At 47.9% G+C, this 20,063-nt stretch overlaps 1 protein-coding gene across 6 annotated transcripts in view; it reads left to right on the forward strand.

Moving 5' to 3' along the window:
* RASL12 (RAS like family 12) overlaps window positions 1-17,605 on the forward strand; it is a 124,399-nt gene extending 106,794 nt beyond the window's left edge. For all 6 annotated transcript variants that reach the window (XM_085644571.1, XM_085644574.1, XM_085644572.1 and 3 more), the window contains 2 exons: window positions 7,235-7,425; window positions 15,013-17,605. In XM_085644571.1, coding sequence (XP_085500697.1) covers window positions 7,235-7,425; window positions 15,013-15,391 — 570 coding nt within the window. In that variant the 3' untranslated portion in view covers window positions 15,392-17,605. The remainder of the gene's footprint in view (window positions 1-7,234; window positions 7,426-15,012) is intronic.
* The last annotated feature ends 2,458 nt before the right edge of the window (window positions 17,606-20,063 follow it).

Raw genomic sequence — 20,063 nt, forward strand, 5'->3', positions numbered from 1 at the left:
CTCACAGCTCTTAGCGTGGACCCAACCCATTAAACGTGTCGATGTGTGAGACTTACACACAGATCATGAACCCCTCGCAAGGCTACTGGATGAGACACAAACTCACAGCCCTTAACATGGCTCCAACCATTTTACCTGCTGATGTGTGAGACCAATACACAGGACACAAATCTCTCGCATGCCTAAGGGGTGAGATTAACCCTGGGTGGAGTTCGCGAAGATGCACTATGCGCAGCTACGCGAAGTGCAACAAAACTCTGTTGCACCACGCGGAGCTCCGCAAGCGGCGGAGTACTGTAGAAGAATGCCATTCGCTGTGATTGCACAGTGCCGGATACTTGTCCGCATTGTGCAATCATTGCGAACAGCACCATGCACAGCGCAAGCTTACCTTTTCTGCGGCTTGAGTAGATTTTTACTCGAGTGGCAGCTTTCTTAACGCGAACGGGCAGTTTCTCAATGCGAGCGGTCGCCAGCATATGCGACCACTCGCAATGAGAAACCTGACCCCCCGCGTTGAGAAATCTCACCGGGAGGTTTATTTTCCACGCTCGCCCTTGCCAACTTGATGTTGGTGATCGCGAATGAGGAAAAATCACGCTGGGAGGTGGATTTTCTTTGCTCGCGCTCTCCAACTTGACATTGGTGAACGCGAGGAAAAAAACTTCGCTCTGCTCCGCGAAGCGGAGTTTTTTGGAACTCCGTGAGCTCCGCGTAACGCAGAGTGCGGGAAACTCCGCAAACTCCGCGAGCGGAGCGGAGTTCACCGCCCAGGTTTAGGTGAGATACAAACTCACAGCTCTTAACATGAATCCATTCCACAGAGAAACTACGCCTCTCGCTAAGGCTAAGAGGGTACGATGCGATGCAAACTCTCAGCTCTTAACATGGACCCAACTCATTAAATGTGCTGATGTGTGAGAACTGCAAGGAGAACATACACCCTTCTCTGAGGTTACGTGGGTGACACATAAACTCACAGTTCCTCACATGACTTCAGCCCATTACACTTGCTGATGTTTGAGTCCCACACACACTGCTTTTTGTGTGTGACCTCAAGTCATTGTAACAGGCTGCTGGTGAGACTCAGTCTCAAGCATTCCTCCAGCCCTAGACAAAAGCTATGTGTGCAAGCCAACGCAATCTCCCCAAGACACATCATGCAGGGTCGAGGGGAGCCTAGCCATCGCTTAGCTCTTCTGGGCAGCTTTTATGGGGGTGCAGATATCCCCTGCGACCAGGTTTAGGAACCTGTAAATGACTTCATGGCGGAATCTGGCAGTGATGCAGACACAGGTAGCAGTGTTAACTAATGAATGACTAGCGTGGAAATGAGAGTGTGAAGTGATGCATGCACAAGTGAGAGTATGAAGTGATGCATGCCCATATGAGAGTATAGGGCAACGCCCACACAGCTGACAATGTTGAGTGATGAATGACAAGCACGAAGATGAGAGTGTAAAGTGATGCATGCAGTGGTAAGAATATGCAGTGGTAAGAATATGAAGTGATGCATGCTCATGGTGGGCGGAGCCAGCCACCATGCTCCCCAGCCTCATGCAGCAGTCACTGCCTCCCAACTTTTATGGAGGAGGCTCTTTGGCACACCCTGGACCTCATGGGTGCACTCAAAGTGCTATGAGGGTGCAAGACCAGGTCGTAGGACCACCACACTTTTCCGGCTCTGGTGGCCTACCCAGATTAGCATGGCAGCTCTGCTTTGAGCTGCGGAGACCGCTTTGATCACACTTGTGGCAGTGGGGTGAAACTCTGTGGGGGGTGCCCTTGAGGTATATATATACTTCATGAGGCTCTAGAGAACCCGTACCCGGGTGATCTCCCGCGACCCCGCCCTGCAACCCATGGTGGACAACATATGGGAGCCCTTAGTTTTGGGCTCCAGGGGCATACAAAGACTTTGGGCCCCACCGGTACATCTGAGTAATTTTTGGTTGCCCCGTGGCCATATGTTTCTGTGGGCCTGGTGACTTTTTCCTATCTCTGCTGGGGGGGCATGAACTGGCTGGCCACCCTCCACCTCACTGCCCTATGAGCCCTCAACCAGTGTTTTGCTGTAGGTCCCCCTTCCTATAGGATTATCGGGGTGAGGTGAAATGAGCGGGGAGCAGTATGAGCAGTATTGCCCTCCGTTATCATTTTGCTGTGGGGTCAGCACAAACTGCAGTGCTTGCCTGGAGACCTATCTTCCCTAACGTTGTTGTTTTGACTGGGGGGTGGGGGGGTCGGGTGTGTTCCCTTGTGGGGTGACTTATTCCCTTCATTGCTTTGGGCCGTATCTTGCATGGTTTGGGGTCTCCTACCATCCATTTCAGAGCCCTGGTCATTGGCTGATTCGTCCCCCTTTGTGCTGCCGGGGAAGTTGGTGCCCTTTCCTTTGGATTTGCTTGTTGCTCTCCCTCAGGGCCTGCACCCTCTGTTGGTTCCATCATGGGGTGTACCCAATGCTTTAGGGACAACGTGGCTGTGGACCCCCCTCCTCCCCAGTGGGGATCAAGCAGGGCACTGGCAGTAGAGACACAGTGTATATGGACAACAAGTTTGAAAAACTTCTAGCTGCCATTGATGCTTCTGGGGAACTGTTGGAGGGCAAGATTGACTCCCTTTCTGTTCTCATGAGGATTAACTGAAGGTTTCAGAAAGGGTTGCTGCTCTGGAGACCACTGTGCAGACCCTAATGCCAGTGGTTCAGTTAGGAGATTTTACATCTCAACTCTTGAGGTGCAGACTCTGCGCCGGGCTGCCCACTTGAATGACCAAGCGGGTCGGTCTAGGAGTGATAATGTTCACATTGTGGGGCTACCTGAGTGTGCTGAGGTGGATTTCCTGTTGACTTTGCTTGAGACCTGGCTCCAGGAGGTTGTGGCCCCTGAGGGTCTCTCCAACTTCTTGCCTTGGAATGTGCGGACAGGGTGCCAGCGCTGGAGCCTCGTCCTGGGGCTCCCTCCACTGCATCCATTGGTGGCCCGCCTTCTGCATGTCAGAGACTGGGATCATCTTTTGTAGCAGGCTCGGGCCCATGGCCCATTTGTGGTGGATAATACCAAGGTGTCTTTGCACCCTGACTTTACTCTCCAGTTTTAAATGCAGAGGGCATCCTTCATGGCGGTAAAGAAGAAGCTACTTGACTTGGGACTGATGAACTCCTTGCTCTTCTCTGCGGGTCCAGTCTGATGATAAAGTGCATTTTTTTCCCGATCCGTCTGCGGCCTGGGACTGGATTGAACTCTATGACAAGGGCATAGTACGTCCTGAGATGTCTGGGTCTAACTAATCTCTGAGGCCCAAGTGCCAAAGTTCTCAGTGATGTGAGACAATATGCTTTTCCAAACCACATGTGGAGCTGGAACAGTCGAGGGCGGTTGAGATTGCTGCCACTCTGGTATCTAGCGGGGACTCCGTGCAACTCCTCATCTCCAGTGAGCCATTCCTCCGTGATGGAGTCTGAGGACTCCACAACTCCTGGTCTCAAGGACATTGTGCCTGGGGTCACTCCTGGGTCTGTGGATGAGTTGGATTGGAGGGCTCCGATGGGCTTGTAATGGGTGTTATGCTTTGCTCATATGCAGTGTTTATATGGCAGGTTGGTTTGTTGCCTGTTTATTAATGCTAATGTTTTCACTTATGGTCCCCTATTGGAGGGTAGTGGCAGGTGATTTTAACTATGTCAAGGATTTAAGCCTGGATCGGTCTCATCCGCCCCTCTGTGGTGCACCCTCAAGGAGGGTGGCAGCGGCTGCCCGTTTGTGGTCTGGAAAGTGGGATTTAACAGATTGTTGGCGGGTTCATCACCCGGAGGCTCGTATGTACTCCTATCACTCTGGACTACATGATCTCGAGGTTCACCTTGAAAGGCTTTATATGTGTACATCTCTTTTTGGCTGAGTGGTGGGGCTGGAATATTTGGCGAGAACATATTCTGATCATGCTCCTGTGCTGGGCACATTCAATTGGTCCTCATATAGGCCTAACATGCTCCTGATGGTAGGGGGCGCCTGCCGGAGCTTGTGGAGCCCCTTCACTGCTTTGATTACAAGGCGTTTGCAGCTAGGACGAATGAGGAGCAAGATAAGTCAGGCAGGATGCAGGCATGGTTTTTGCGAGATGTCGGGGTGGTCACTCTATACTTCAGCTACGGGGCCCTTCGGGCATGATGTATTAACACAAGAGGAGATCAATGCGGTGTCACTGCAGCAGTATCGTGAGTTGTATTCCTCGTTGGTGGTGAGTGATGATGGGGAATTGCTGAACTATATTGTGGATGCTTCTCCAGTGTCCCCTGAGTCGGCAGTGGCGGATTAACTGGGTGTGGATGTTACCAAACAGGAGGTATGAGAAGTGATTGAGGAGATGGGGATCTTGGTGGATTTCCTATAGAATTTCACACTGCCTTTGCATTGGACCTTGTTCCTAAACTTGTGGTGCTTTTTAATGATTACCGGCAGCATGGTCAGTTTCTGCATTTGTTGTAGGAAGCAGCTGTTTTGTTACTCCCTAAGAAAGTTTAGGACCCTCTTCTTGATTCTGACCACCCCCTATCTATGCTTAATGTAGATTACAAAATCTTAAGCAAAATCTTAGTGACTCAGTTACTTCTTCATATGTGCTCTTGGGTCCATCCAGATCAAACAGGTTTCATTCCTACACGTAGCACTATGCCCAAAATCCGTCAATTGTTCCTGGCCTTGGACCACCAGGAGCATCTCCCACCAAAGCTCTGGTTATCTCGGTTGACATTCGGAAGACGTTCGACTCGCTTCGCTGGAAATTGCTTTATGCTACTATGCTTAGCATGGTCTTGGGTCTGCCCTTCGTCAAGTGGATGTGGTTGTTTTTACACTGGCCAGGATCTGTACTGGTGCTTTGATATTGGAGGCCTTTGCGGTGGTGCGGGGTACTCGGAGTGGCTGCCCCCTATCTCCTTTGTTATTTGTGTTGGTCATGGAGCCCTTTACCTGCATGGTTCACCACTGAATACACTGTCAGGGCCTGAACATTGCCTCTAACTATACTTATCTCTTTCTGTATGCGGATGACATGTTATTGTATCCTAGGGGGAGGGACATTGACCTTCTAGAGGTGATGGCAGCATTATCAGACTCCGAGGCTAACTTGGGACTTGAGGTCAACTGGAACATATCATGTGTTTGAGGGGTGATACCCTGCATCATCTCTTTCTTATTAAGGGTCGTATGAAAGCGGTCACATTATTTTATAGGGCTTTGTTGGAAGGGGAGCTGTCCAGTTACGCTGGGAGATGGACCTAGGGACCTCTCTCTGATTCCTCTTGGAGGCAGATACTGGAATCTAGTTCTAAAGTATCACAGAAATGCACGCTTCAAACGTATTCAGCTCTTTTAAACACATCGGGCTTATTTGACTCTCCGGCGTATACACGCTATGTTTCCGGCCACAACCTCGGAGTGTCCCCAGTGTACCATTGAGGACGCAGATTTTTTCCCACATGGTCTGGTCTTGCCTGATCTTATTACCCTATTGGACAACAGTCCTGCAGGTGGTTTAGGGGGTGCCACGTATAGAGAATTTCCTCTGAGTCCTACATTATGCTAGCTCGGTTCCATGGACTCTCAGCGGCTGGGAAGGCTACTGATCGGTTTTTGGATTTGGCCTTGCTTCTTGCCCGCAGGCAGCTGGCCCTGAGTTGGAAGTCAGTCCGGGGTCCTGATGTCTACCGCTGGTGGTTAGGGTTAATGAAGTTGGCAGGTTACGAAAGGTAGGAGACTCCTAGAGAGGTGGCTCGGGTGCTCGGAAAGTACAGATATTACCTGCATAGGATACCATTTTGTTAGCTTGTCCGCATATGGAAGGAGGGGCCCGGGTGCTTGTGGATGGTTCCTCCGCTGACGGATCCCTGCTGGCCTCAGACGCTGGAACTCTAAGTCCGGCCCCACTGACACTCCTTAGTGACTTGCAACTCTCTCTGCTTCATTGATTTCTACCTGTCCCCTCCTGTTGTATGTGGGACATCTTGGGATATGTGTATGGGGGCATGTCACGAGGCAGTGGTCTTGCTTGCCTGTTTCTATAGTTTGTGTATTCTCAACATATGGGCTATCTCACCCTTTTTATGGTGGTCTCTTTCTTCTGCTGGGTATGGTGATGCTGTTATTGCTACTCACTGTTAATCTTCACTTTGTTATCTGACTGCTGCTGTCTTGTCTCGAAGTTAAGCCTGCTGACATGTATGTTCTTCTTCGCACTGGTTTGTTGCAATGTGTTGTAAAAACTCAATAAAAATATTGTCCGAAAGAAAAGTGATAGCATCCTCATATGAAAGTATAGGGTAATGCCTACACAGGTGGTAATGTTGAATGATGAATGACAAGCATGGAGAGATAGTGTAAAGTGACGCATGCATAGTTAAGATTTTGAGGCAATGCATGCAGTCAACAATGTTAAAGGATGAATCATAAGCATTGAGATGAGAGTGTAAAATGATGCATGCACACGTGACAGTGAAGAGATGAATGAAATGGTGGGAGCGTGAAGCCATGATTGCAAAGGTGAACATGCGAGGCGATGCATGAGCACATGATAGTGTTAAGTGATGAAAGGCAGCATGGAAAAGAGAATGCAAAATGACATTGCGAGCGATGCAAGCATAGACGAGATTGTGAAGGGATCTGCACACTGGTGCTGTAGGTATGAGGATGAGGATTAGGCATGTACAGCTGAGAGAATGAAGGGATGCTTGCACAGGTGGCATTGTATGAGATGAATGCCCTGGAAATTAGAGTGTAAAATGGGGCATACACAGGTGAAAGAGTGAAGGGATGCATGTAGAGGTGAGGGTGTTAGGTGATGAATAGCAAACCAAAGGTGAAGGTGTAAAAGGATGTAAGCGGAGTTCAGAGTGTGGGGTGATGTATGCATAGGGGAGAAAGTGTGGGTATGAATGTAAAGGTAAAAATGTGAAGGCATGCATGTACCGTGACGAGATGCATGAGAAGGTGAAAGTGTTAAATGATGCATGCAATTGCAAGATTGAAAGTTAGGTGATGCATGCACCAGTGTGTGTGAGATCTGATAAATGCGTAGGGTGATTGACAGGCAATGCATGTACCGGTGAGTGTTGCAACTGATGACTGCACAGGTGCGAGTGTGAGGCGATGCATCCACAGGCGACAGTGCTGCTTGATAAATGCACACTCTGTAAGTGAGAGTGTGAAGTGACGCTCTGCTCCCGCCTTTCCAGGATGGACCTGTCACCTGTGAGCGCTACCTATATTGGGCCCATGCCTTCATGGTTATCTACAGCATCGACAACAAGAGAAGCTTCGAGGGCTGCCAGCTGTACCTCGACGTCCTTTCCCGCCACATGAAGGAGAGTCGCCACAACTACCCCGTCCTGCTTCTAGGGAATAAATTGGATATCGAACGATACAGGTAAATCCTCCTCTCCCACCCTTCACCCTCTTCACTACCGACAGCCAGCACACCTCGAAAACACTATCACCTAACTATCTCACTCCTCCTCAGTCCCCTACACCTCCTTTATCAATTACATATCCCTCCACCTCAACCTCTTACCACTCCACTTCTACTCAAGTAGCTTTTCTTTCTGTCACTGCCCAATGCTCTATCTCTTGTCTCTTCTTCTTTAACTCTTTCCCTCTCATGGCCTCCCTACATCCTACAGTCGCATATGTCCCCCAGCTTACTCCAGTAACGCTAACCAGTGGCGGCCAGCACAGATCTGGGGTAGTGAGGCGGGGGACAAGGGGGTAAGGAGGGATAATTGTGAAAAAAAGAAAAATTCACTTTCCTCCTCGCCGCTCTGTCCCACGTTGTCTCTCCTCCACTGAACAGGAAGCAGCCAGGCTCTACTGTGCCAATAACAACACTGCAATTCAGTGTTGTGATTGCCTCACCTAAACCAATCACAACGCTGCAGTGCAGCACTGTGATTTCTTTGAGCACCACCGTAGTTCAGCACTCAGACGGGGACTGGAGGCCTAGGCATGTACGACATGCAGGCTGTAATGCAGCCTGCATGAAGCACATGCTAAAGTGCTCATGACTGTTTGGCCAGCCTGAGGGGACCGGTCAAAGCATCATGGGCACTTTAGTTTGCCCACCACTCTTCCCCTGCTCCGTCAGCAGAGCAGCCCTGTCCTCATGCTGCCGCAGCAGGGAAGAATAAATTGATAATAACATTGTGTTATTATCATTTTATTTTTCCTTTCTTTTACTGCAGTGAGGCGACGCTCCTCCACCTTAGCGGAGGAGTTGCCACGGATGCAGCAAAACACACAAGATGATGGACGGAATGTTGCACATTGGCAAAACATTCACTCCCAGTCACAGATCTGGGTTTAATTCATCATTATTTTGCTCACCACGCCACCCCAGTTCAGACATGGCCATATGCACATCTTTTAGTGAGCAAGCGGGTGTCTTGTGTAGCACTCATCTGCTGTATTCTTCCCTTCCACACCCGTAAAGTCAACATATCGCTGCATTTTAGGGCCCGCCCTGAGAGCAAAAGCAGTTGCTTTTCTCCTGCCTCCCACAGACCCCTAGACTCTAGGGCGCTCGAGAGCAGCGGTTCTTAACCTTTTGACTTCTGTGGACCCCTAGTGAATCATTACTGGAATACGGGGACCCCCAATGAGTCATTATTGGAATCCGAGAACCCCTGGCCTAAGTAACTTTATGATTTGAGCATCAAAACAATACACAAAAATACAGAAACAAGTACACACCATACAAATGCTCAAATATTGTATTTAATTTACAGTCAAACATATGAAACGTTTTCACATTTTCAAATCTGCTTCTTGTATTTCTATGTACCTTATTAATTGTAATGTATTAATTTAATGAAAGACCTCTAGGGGCCTACCGGACTCCCCAGATGTCTTTGCGCCATAGGTTAAGAACCACTGCTGTACAGCACCTCCTTAGAGCCCTTGCCTGCTGCTCACTGGTGTGACCCCAACATGCCCCCTTATTTGTCCTTGAGGGAGGGACATCTTTTACAATAATTTGGGAGAGACAGTCTGGTGCTGGAAGTCTATCCTCTTGGTGATGTGCCTTATGACTGCGGCACGAGCAGGGCTACCTGTTGAATCGATGAGTCATTTGGAAAACGCATCTAGAACCCCTGCGAGTAGTGCTCACCCTTAGCTCTCCACTAAAACCAAAATGCTTGTATTTTGTAGTGGTACCCTTCCAGTTATACCTTTATCGCCTGCGTAAACTTGCCCAAAGCTGCTGCTCACACTAATTAGCCAGTGGGGAGTTGCCCAAAAGACTTGGGCTGGTGATATGAGCAGTGGGTCTGCTAGCAAGTTCCCCCAAAACACTGGACCTCTTTCAAACGAAAGGGATGAAATGCTCTGACATTGTCGACGCTCACGCGTAAGGCCTCCTGCTCTCTTGTCCAAACAGTTCCCTATAACATGACTTGTGTTCCTCCCTCTGCTCGCTAATGGTGCTTACTGAAATGCCTGTAAATAATTGGGTTGTGCCCTGCAAGCTGGATGCACGCCTGCAATTATTGTAGCTGACTTTCTAAGGGCCAGGCTTCTGTTTGTGACCCTCTCACCCACGAGTCACTGCTGGAGCACCTGTGCCCTTCTACTGTGCTGCTCTTCGGATGTCTGAGGTACTTCCAGCTTCCCACCAAGTGTGCACAGGAACAAGTGTACAGCAATTGAGTGGTCAGGGACTTCGAATCTCAAGTAAAGCTCCTTTTTGGGAGCTGGGCCAGAGAGGATATGGCAAGGCATTTGAAGATGGCAACATAATGTGGTGGCCATTGATCCTTTCTATTTGGGATGGCGCTCGACAGATGTCTTCTCCTAACCCATGCCAGCCCGACTGAAGGCCAGCAGGAGACACTGGCCCTATGACCAGCATGCCAACCCTCTGGAGAAGCTGCAGTGGACAGTGAACCCTGCACCAGTGTAACCCAACCATCAAGTGCAGCTGAGGCATGTTGCTGGTGTCCCAGCTGCCTTTGGCACATCCTCTCTTCACTGATGCCCACTGCGTCTCCTCCACTTGGCGAGCTCTTCAGAAGCCCTGAACGTCTTCCTTCATTAAGCATGACACTTCTGTAGCATACCGTCAGAGCCTGCCAGAAGCCAAGTGATGACACATGAAATCATGCCCGCGTGCTGCGATGCTGTCCCGGGTCACTTCTCCCACCCTTGATTATTGCAGGAGGAGTTGAAGTCCAGTGCCAGTGGCCCTTTGGATCAGGGCCAAGCTCCTCAGGAATTACTTGGATGCCATTGTGAAGAATCATCAAGGGCCCCTGTAGCTCCTGATCTCCAACAAGTGGCCCTTAACGACTGCAGGGACACACCGGCAGGAAAAACATCGAACTGCGTACAGCTGCGCCCCTGATATAGTCTTCCTCGGTCCCTAACTGCCACCTGGAAACACTTTTGAGCACTTCCTATGAAATTAAAACTTCTTACCATTACTAGAAGAAATGGAGGCAAGAGTCTGTTTTGTTACCCCTTACCCCTAACTGTGAGAGTCGTGAGCCATGGGCACCACAGGAACACCGGAAAAATGTGAAAGCATTTGGTAGAAATGGAGCTAAGGGCCCATTTGATAATTTGGTACCCCCTTACCGCAACTACAAGACCTCCTGGGGTAACAGAAAACAGTAGCAACAAACGCATTTCGACAAACGTTTTGGTTTGTTAATAACCACAAGGTCGAGGGGTAAGAAAGCACTAGTGATTGTAAACACAGACTGTAGACAGCATACTTCTTTCTACTCCTCCTGTAGGTGACATAGACTTCAAGTGTAAGCAACGTTAACACCAGGAACTGCCCAAAGCTAGGGTATTGATAATGTTAAAATCTCCTTAGGTGACGGTACCCGCGTCTATCTCAACCGGAAGCTAAAGGATTTTTAAAGGTTAACTTCCGACTTTAGAAAAGGGCCTAGAATACTCCCGATCTGGCTTTTTCTAGGCCTTCATGGGAGTAGGTAATGGCTAGGAAAGAGGCTCTTAGGAATGAGTCTGCTGGGCTATGAATCATAACTGCTGTGTAAAGAACGTTTTTTCTCTATTTCTTTTGAGCTATTTGGGCTTGAGACATCTGTTATAATAGTTCATTATTTTACTATTCAGTCTGTGTAGATTTGTATCTTTTGAAAAGGACTACTTCTGCCTTGACATTGACATTTATTGATAATGTTGACATGTACTTTATGGTATATCTGGTATTAACCACCACACAACCTCCCATGAGTTTGGTTTTTCCTGCTCTCCCCAGTCACACAGACAATGGAGGATTGTCCAACTATTTTAGTACCAGTATCCAGAATCCTGGATCAGTGGAGGGCACAGGCAGCACCACATTTGGAAATTTGCCTGGTGCTCTTTACAACCTACAATCACACTTTGGAGACTACAACTTCCTCACTGTTCCGTCTCCCCACACTCCAACGTTTTATCCCTTGACCCTACAGCCCCACCACAAATCCCTTAGGACGGCCGAGATACACCATCCTTTCATTCCTGCTGCCTACAATACCTCCCAATAACCTCAATCCCCCTCCTGTACCTCCTTATCACTATAGACTTGGCCTCCCATTAAGAAACCACACCATCCAGCTCTCAAGGACCTGAGCCCTAACCTGAAACCCCTGCTCATAAGATCTTACATCTAATTATGTTGAGCGGCTTTCATGCGCATAACTGCAGTAAGTATGGCCTTCCACCTCTTCTCAAAACGCCGTTGCGTAACCTACAGTGAACCCTCTTCATGAACCCTAGGGTGCCACCTGCAGTCACAGCTCCACCTCATCCCTACATCTCTGGTCTAGCCCCACCACCCAGTACTATTTAACCACAATCCTGAAACCCCATTCTCCACGTCTTGCGTATCTCCTTCAGGTATGCCTGCGCATTAAGATCCACGCTGAAACCCCAATACTCACTTTTACTTCTCCATGCACCATAAGTCCAAACTCAGCAATAGCACATTCCACTCACCCATGCTGCCACTTCAGGGGATCCCCAGTGTAGCACTTACTCAGACTGCAGTGTGTATTTGTGTAGCAGTGCTCCTATATGAGTGAAGAATGTTAAGATGTGCCTTAGTGCATTTCTCTTCTACTCTATCCACTGCCCTTTCCATGCAGGTTGTGCTCCTAGCCCCACAAATGAGCCCTCTGGGGCGGCTTTACCAGGGACTCTTTTTACGCTCTCTTCCTGTGTCTGGCTTTTGTCGCCATCGTCTCTGTAAGTATCGCACCTCCTGCATCCCTTTTCTCTCTTCAGCCAAACTTATATGGAAGTCGCAGAAGGATCCTTTTTGGAGGTACAAAGAAAATGGTGTGGTACGTTGGGTTTTAGAAGCTCACAGACCCACTCTTCTGATGTAAGCACCTGTGTGTTCACATAATTCAGCTGTACGTAGTGTAGATTCTGTACCCCTTGTTTGAATATGCCTCCTTAGAAGGAATGATTTCCGGTTGTCAGCCTCTTATGAACTCCACGAAGTCGGATTCAACTCTTAGCTGCAGAGGTAAGAAAATTCACAGGGGCTTCGTCTGAAACCTTTCCGTTCTGGCCAGACAGATGAACAGGTTATGAGTGGCAAATGGTAGATATGGGTAGACGGGAAAAGCCTTGACAAAGTATCTGGCACATGTTCTTGAAGTGAATTATGGATGGCACATGGAATTTTGAAATGAGATCTCAAGTCAAGATGAATTTTATTCAGCATATTTGCAATAAAAAGCACACAACATATACGAAGAGTACATGATAAAATGTTACCTTTTTTTAAAATAGTCGTTTTAAAAGATTTGTCTCAAAGGGACAACGACCTTAACATTCGTTAGAAACTAATAATCAATAAAGTTGATCTTGACGACTTGGATTGAGATCTCTCCTTACTTGCGGTAGGGTTGATGTTGTTGGATCACCATGGACCGCAGATAATGCCTGCGACACGGCTCTTGGCATCATGTATACCAGATACAAACTAGACTGTGTGCCCTATGTAAATTCTGATGCAATAATCCTTATGTGATATTGCACCCCATTATATCCTCGGTCTGCTGGGTGCTGTGCAAAATGTATTTTGGAGAATATGTATTGTTCTTTTGAGTACCATGTCAGAGTTTATTGATAGCTTTGTGAAAAACTGTTTTTGGCTACATGAGGGTCTGCTGGAAGCTTTTTTGCAGGATATTTGTCGACCAGCTAGAGGTAAGGGTCTTTTGGGGGCTCTATGGTACATTAATTGGTAAGTAAGGGCCTGTGGAGAGTGTTTTGGGAGCCACATGAGGATCTGTTTGTAGCTATGTGAGGGTTTTTCTGTGGTTACACGACAAAAGTCTATTGAAATCTATACAGAGCTCTTCTTTGAAGCTGTGTAAGGGTCAATAGGAGAGATGTATGAAGATTTATTGGGCGCTATTTGAAGTTCTGTTAGTAGGTATGTGGAGATCTTTATGAAACTATAGGATGGTCTGTAGAGAGCTATACAATATTTTGTTGGGAGCTAAGCAAGGATACTTTTAGAGCTAAGCGGGGATTTGTTGAGACGCGCAAGAGTGTTCTTTTGGAGTTATGTGAAGATCTGTTAAGAGCTATGTGTGTGTTTTCTAGGTGAGGGCCAGTAGGGATCTATGTCATGATCTAGTGCGAGCTCTGTGAGGTCCTTTTGTTTTGGTCAGTGGGAGTCTTCTGGGACATATGTGAGTCCGATGGTTCGATATGGGTTATATGAGAGTCTGCAGTGAGCAATGCTTGGGTCGACTGAGAACCTTACGGAATTCTGTTGGGAGCAATGTTGGCTCTGTTAGAAGCTATGTGAGTGCCTATTTGAAGGTATGCGGTGGTGTGCTGGAGCATATGTGAATGAAGAGAGCAATGCAAGGGTTTTAAGAGAGTGATGGGCCTGATTCACAAAGATACATTTAGACGGTTGGTCTAAACATAGACCAAACGTCTAAGTTTATGACTTTGGGAATTCCCAAAGGGCATATATGAGTACTATCTTTATGTCCGCACTTGGTGCCAATGTGTGGGTCTGTTAGGAGCTAGGTGAGTGCCTATTAGGAGGTATGTGGTGGTGGGCTGGAGCATATGTGAATTAGCAGGACTACAAGAGTTTTAAGGGATCCGTGTGAGGGTCTGTTGGAAGATATTTGAAGGTCAGTCTGATAGTCAACTGGGACCTATGTGAATGATTACTCAGAGCTACTTGAGGATATGTTGTAAGCTGGGTTCACGAGGGTCTATTGGGGTTTATTAAAAGTTCTTTTGTGGGTTACATGAGGGTATTTTGGAATCTGTCTCAGGGTCTGCAGATGTATAGGGAGCTACGTGAGGGTCTACTGGGAATGAATTAAGCAAATGTATGGGAGGAATTTTGCAAAGGTCTGCTGAAAGCTGTGCAAGGGTTTATTTGGAGATAAGTGAAAGTCTGCAGGGAGCTATGAGGGGGTCTATTGAATGCCCTGCAAGGTTCTCTTGGGAGCGGTGCATGTGTTTGCTGAGAGATATGCAAGAGTTCGTCAAGAGAGATGAGAGGTCATTAGCGATATATATTAGCCTAGCTGTGTTAAATATCTGATCATAGTTTGTGTACTCCCAAATAAAGTGAAATTTAGCTGTAGAAAATGCTCGTTGCTTACAAGTTTGTGATGGGGTGGAGAATTCCCCTCCTAACACGGGCATAGGGAGACTTGAGTACACGCAAATTTGGAGATGTATTTAAAGGCCAAGGCCTTTTAAGCGCCACAGGTCTGGGTAGATTATGCATTCCCTTGTCAGATTTACCTAACATGCGGCTGATCTTGCCAGAGTTCCCCCGACTTTCAAACGCCCCTTTCTTTTTGGAACTATTCATATACCCTTTTGGTTAGTCTGCCCTTATGGGCCTTCATGGGTGCACAGGTGAGTGTTTTTTCTTACCCTCGTGAAAGTCACGATGGTTGCTCTGAATGCCACATGAAGTGACACTCTCCTTTTCTGTTTTCCTTAGACAGGTCAGCAAAACGGAGGGATCGTCACTAGCGACCAGCCACGGTTGCCTCTTCCATGAGGTGTCAGCCTGCCAGGACTTTGAGGCAGTGCAGATGGTCTTCCATGAGGCGGTGCGCCATGTGAGGCGTGAGGCGGAGCGACACCTGCCTGTCCGGCCCTTGTACATCACGGAGGAGAAGGCCCCCATCAGCCTTTCAGCTGCCACTCCATTGCCTGCCAAGCACAGCCTAGCCACACTTGCCCCCCTGTCAGCTGCCAACTACCGCGAGATCCCATCTGTGGCACAAGCCAAGCTAGTCACAGTGAAGTCGTCCAGGGCTCAGAGCAAGCGCAAAGCCCCCACGCTCACACTGCTGAAGGGCTTCAAGATATTTTAGCATCTCCTGGACTCAGAGTAGTGTATTGGGAGCCCTTTCCACCACCAGTGATGGATAGAACAGTTGAAGTGTTGTTAGAGCTGGAACTTAGAGAGGACGGTGAAAGCCATTCTCATGTTTTCAAGATTCACCGACATAGGGTTGAGAAGTGACTCTTATGGGATGTCAATCTCCATTGTCGTCTCCTAAACTCTGGTGTTCTAAGCATTGTGGAAAGTGAAACCAAACCAAAGTGGGTTGCACACTTCTTTCTGGGGCCTTCTTAGCATTTTCAACTCTCACCGATATGAGTGGATAATGTGCCTCACCCAGGATGTGATCTCCACCCACCAAGTACACGATTCTTTGATGCATTATGGGAAATGGATGCCAGTTATGGGTTGCTTTCAGTGCCATCAGTAAACATCTCCAACATGGCGGAAGTGGAACGATTCTCATAGAAAGTGCACGCTTGATCAAAGTATTGTGGCAAACCGAGGAAACTGTAGGTGGTACCGTGGTAACCATCTACTTTCTGGGTGCGTTCTCTTGTTGTTATCAAACCTGGCTAAAATGGCGGGATGGCGATGGTTCTCTTTGAAGGTGTGTTCAGGCCTCTCACAGCTGGAGATTTCGGAAATCCCTAATATCGGCTTCCTCAACGTGCACGAGGCCTGAAGGGAAAAGAATGGAAAACCGACGTAGACATACCCCATCTGGAAATCTGGGGGTCTGCTGCCCACAGCGACCTCTGGGCCTCTGACTGTGGCGCACTTGCTTCAAACCCCTTCCTCATAGCGTTCACGTGGCCAACAACTTGCACATTATCCGGTTTTCTCTGTCAGGGTGAGCATCCTGGAAAAAGACACGTGTTGGAATGTCTTGGAAGGAGATGAGAGGCCTGAGTCTGGCGGTGAGATGGACGCCTCGTCTCACTAATGCCTGTCTGCATGGATTGAAAGCAGGAACAAGCATCCAACTTTGCTATCTGGGCAGATTCCTCGGTAATTGTAACAATAAGTTGCATTTTTGAAATATTTGCAGTCTCAGGAGTGGTGCACAATTATTTCCTTTTGGTGCAGGTGTGCAGCCTCTGCTGGGGCTTCATGGCAGTTCTGCAGCTGGACACTACCTGACAGGTCCCTGCCTCTCAAAGGCTGATAGATCTAACACATTCACTCGTGTGCCAAGGCTCGTATAACAAGTGACTGACTCTGTCCCAACTCTACCGGCCTAGTGGAAGCAGCAGAAAGTTGGAAGGGCACGGTGGGAACATAAATAGTGGGAAACACACTGGAACTCGACGTTTGTTTCTGTGCTAAACTGGGATAAAGATGTAAAGAGATTTTTCCAAGGTTACACATGGCATCAGTAGGGCAGCCAGGACATGCTCTTCGGGTGATGCAATTACCAAAGTCTTCGGGGTTCTGCCTACCCAGACTAACTACTGAACTTGGGCTCTCTGACTTCAGCTTTGATCGCCTGCTCACTCCTATTCACTTATTGACATTCCTAAAGTTTTGACTTTCCTCAGTGCTGCCTTATCTCCCCTCTTGCTCCCCACCCCCGCTCCTCCCCCCCACCACTAGGGATCCCACTTGCTGAAATCATTATTGAAATATGTGGGGCGAGATTAAAAACACACAGGGTAGAGGAGATGGAATGAAAACATTTTACCAGCTTGCGGGGGCTGCGTTGAGGGCAGGTGGCTGTCCTACCTTGACAGCAGAGGTGGTGCACAGACCCATCACAGGTGGTGCACGGACCCATCACAAGTGGTGATGCACAGGTCTATCACAGGTGGTGCACAGACCCATCACAAGTGGTGACGCACAGGCCCATCACCGGTGGTGCACAGACCCATCACAAGTGGTGATGCACAGGTCTATCACAGGTGGTGCACAGACCCATCACAAGTGGTGATGCACAGGCCCATCACAGGTGGTACACAGACCCATCACAAGTGGTGGTGCACAGACCCATCACAGGTGGTGCACAGACCCATCACGTCTCACCAGTCACAGGTGGCACAACTCATTTTGGGATTCATGTGGACACTTTATGTATTCTCACACTCCGGCTGAAAACACAAACTGTCTTTTTCAAAGGAATTGTCAAATTTCACTTACTTCCAAATTTCCACTTTTAAAAGTAGATTCCTAATACATTTCTTGATCTGGTTTGTAAATGTATTTAAAAATATTGAAATAAACTTTGTAAACCTGTTGACACAGAGACTGTGTTTTGTACATTCTCCTGAATGTGGTTATTAATTGTCACTATAAGCTGTGGTGATCAGATACCGAAAGACAAAATATGTAATTTGAAATATTCTAAAATCGCCAAATTTAATATTATTTAATTGTGAAAGGGGACGGAAAGTCCGGTTAAGACTAGTGAGAGTTTCACCAAGAAACATAACAAGCATTGGCATAGCCAATAGGTCTCGCCTTTTGGACCTTATAAGTGTTTAGCTATGCAACAGTTGCATAACTAAATACTTATATGGTCCCAAAAGCGAGACCTATTGGCTATGCAAAGCGGCCCTGTGGCCGCGAAAGTGAAAGTGATCGCGATCACGATCAAACATCAAAGCGGCCGTGCGACCGCGAAAGTGAAAGTAATCGCGGTAAAGCGTGGCGCGCGCGCCCGCGCACATGCACTGTAGCTCTAGGCAGGCCTGGTAGCACTTTTTGGAGCCCTCTCAATAAGTCTCGCCAGACCAGCGCATGCGCTGGGTCAGGCGAGACCTAAAAATGAGGAAAATCATCAGAAGTTGGCGGCTCAGCGGAAAGCAGAGACATGAGCATGCAGGTAGGCGTGTAGTTCCATGAAGGGCACATGTAGGCACTAGGGGGCAGATTTACAAGCCCCTTGCGTCATTTTTGCGCTGCTGTTGCATCACTTTTTGTGACGCAGCAGCGTAAAAATGCGGCCCATTTACAACGTGGTGCATCTAGGGAGATGCGTCACGTTGTAAAGCCCTGTGTCACATTATACCTGCATCAGGTATAATGTATGCAGGGTGGGCATTCCAACGAATAAAAAAGCCTTGTAGAAGTGATGCAGTGAAATCTACAAGATTTCACTGCGTGACTTCTGGGATGCTACTGCATTAAATTCATACAACTGCTTGAAGCAGGCGTAAGGAGTGACGCAGCACAATGAGGATAGGTCTCCCCTGCATTACTGGAGCTGTGTCGTGCTTGCGACTCGACTCCAGCAATGCGTGGCTTTTGCGTCAACAGATGCGTCAGAATTTCTGGCGCATCTGTCAATCCTTGCGCCATGGTGCGCCATATTGTAAATACGGCGCATCCATAGTGGGTTTCTAATGATGGCGCAGGGAAAGTGACGCATCTTTACAGATGCGTCACTTTCTTGTAAATCTGCCCCAAAGAGACCAGCACCACCAGCAGGCAGAGCAGAAAAGGGTATGGGATGTAACGAAAGTGCTATCACCATGAGGCTGAGTCCAATAGTCTTACAATGTTAAGGTTCTGCAATATTCTATTTTAGGAATTAATGGGGATATTTAGAGTTTAGGGGAGCAAAAGTCATGTCCTGCCAAGCCTGCTATTCTCCCCCTTAATTTAAAGGCTTGACCGATGGTGGATCCTGAATCATGAGTAGTGACTTATTTACCACAGTGCTGTGGCCTTTGATGCCGTGCTATATAGGACAGGACTCCTGATACAGATTTCCCCCACTTGAGTCCACTATGCAGATCATGGTACACGAGCCTGGGGAAATCAACAATGGCCCCCAGGTGCAGGGAGAAAACTCCCTGCCTATTAGGTCCTTTTTTGTTTCTCAGAGACAAACCTATCTTATGGGTTTGGTTTGTGAGAAACAAAAAAGAATGCTGTGTGGTGCACTATAAAATGGTGGCCCATCCAACATTAGTCTCTGACCAAGGTGCATCTGTTGTGCTGGCGAAAGCACTATGGTTAGAAATAGGGGCATAGTGAACCACCCACTTTAGCAGCTAAAGTGGGGGCAAGGGTTTCCTCTCAGCCAATGCTGTTGTGTCACATGAAAAGAGAAAGAGAAGGAAAGGCAGAAGACGAGGAAAGATGGAAGGAAGTAAGTAAGAAACAACTATTGGAAATATGGAATGGAGGAGAAAAGGAACCATGGAAAAAGGAAAAAATATGGGCGAAAGAAGCAAGACTGAAGTCAAGAAAGAAACCCTAAAAATAAAGGTTGGAGTTTACATGTTTCACTAACATGCTGCACTTAATCTCCCAATACTATCTTTTACATATTTTGAAGTGGTGGGGGGGGGGGGGGGGGGGGAGGGGTGATGGGGGGGAGGGGATTTTATCCTTCTGGCTTCTCCCTTGGTTAGAAATGACCTGACGACCAGGCGGTTAACTCGTATTAAGGCAGGCAGTCTGCTGCAGAAAACCCTCGGAAGGGTCTCAAAGATGCCTATTTTCTTTACTTAAGATTCACTTTACTCATTTGATTGATGATAAGGGGTCACCTTTCATACTTCAAAAGAGGCTGGCTGGCATTGAGAAAATAAAAATATTGTTGGAAAGTTTGGAAAGGATAATGGCCTTTAAAGCCAGCTGGGTCACAACTCACCCCCATTGCAGCCTCACCATCCATTTGGAGGAACAGGCCTGTTGACAAATAGGTCAGTTATCCCTGCATCCGACTGGAATTTGGGTACCAGCTGTACGAT

Source organism: Triturus cristatus, chromosome 3_1 (genome assembly GCF_964204655.1).
Source record: "Triturus cristatus chromosome 3_1, aTriCri1.1, whole genome shotgun sequence".
NCBI classification, from domain to species: Eukaryota; Metazoa; Chordata; class Amphibia; order Caudata; family Salamandridae; genus Triturus; species Triturus cristatus.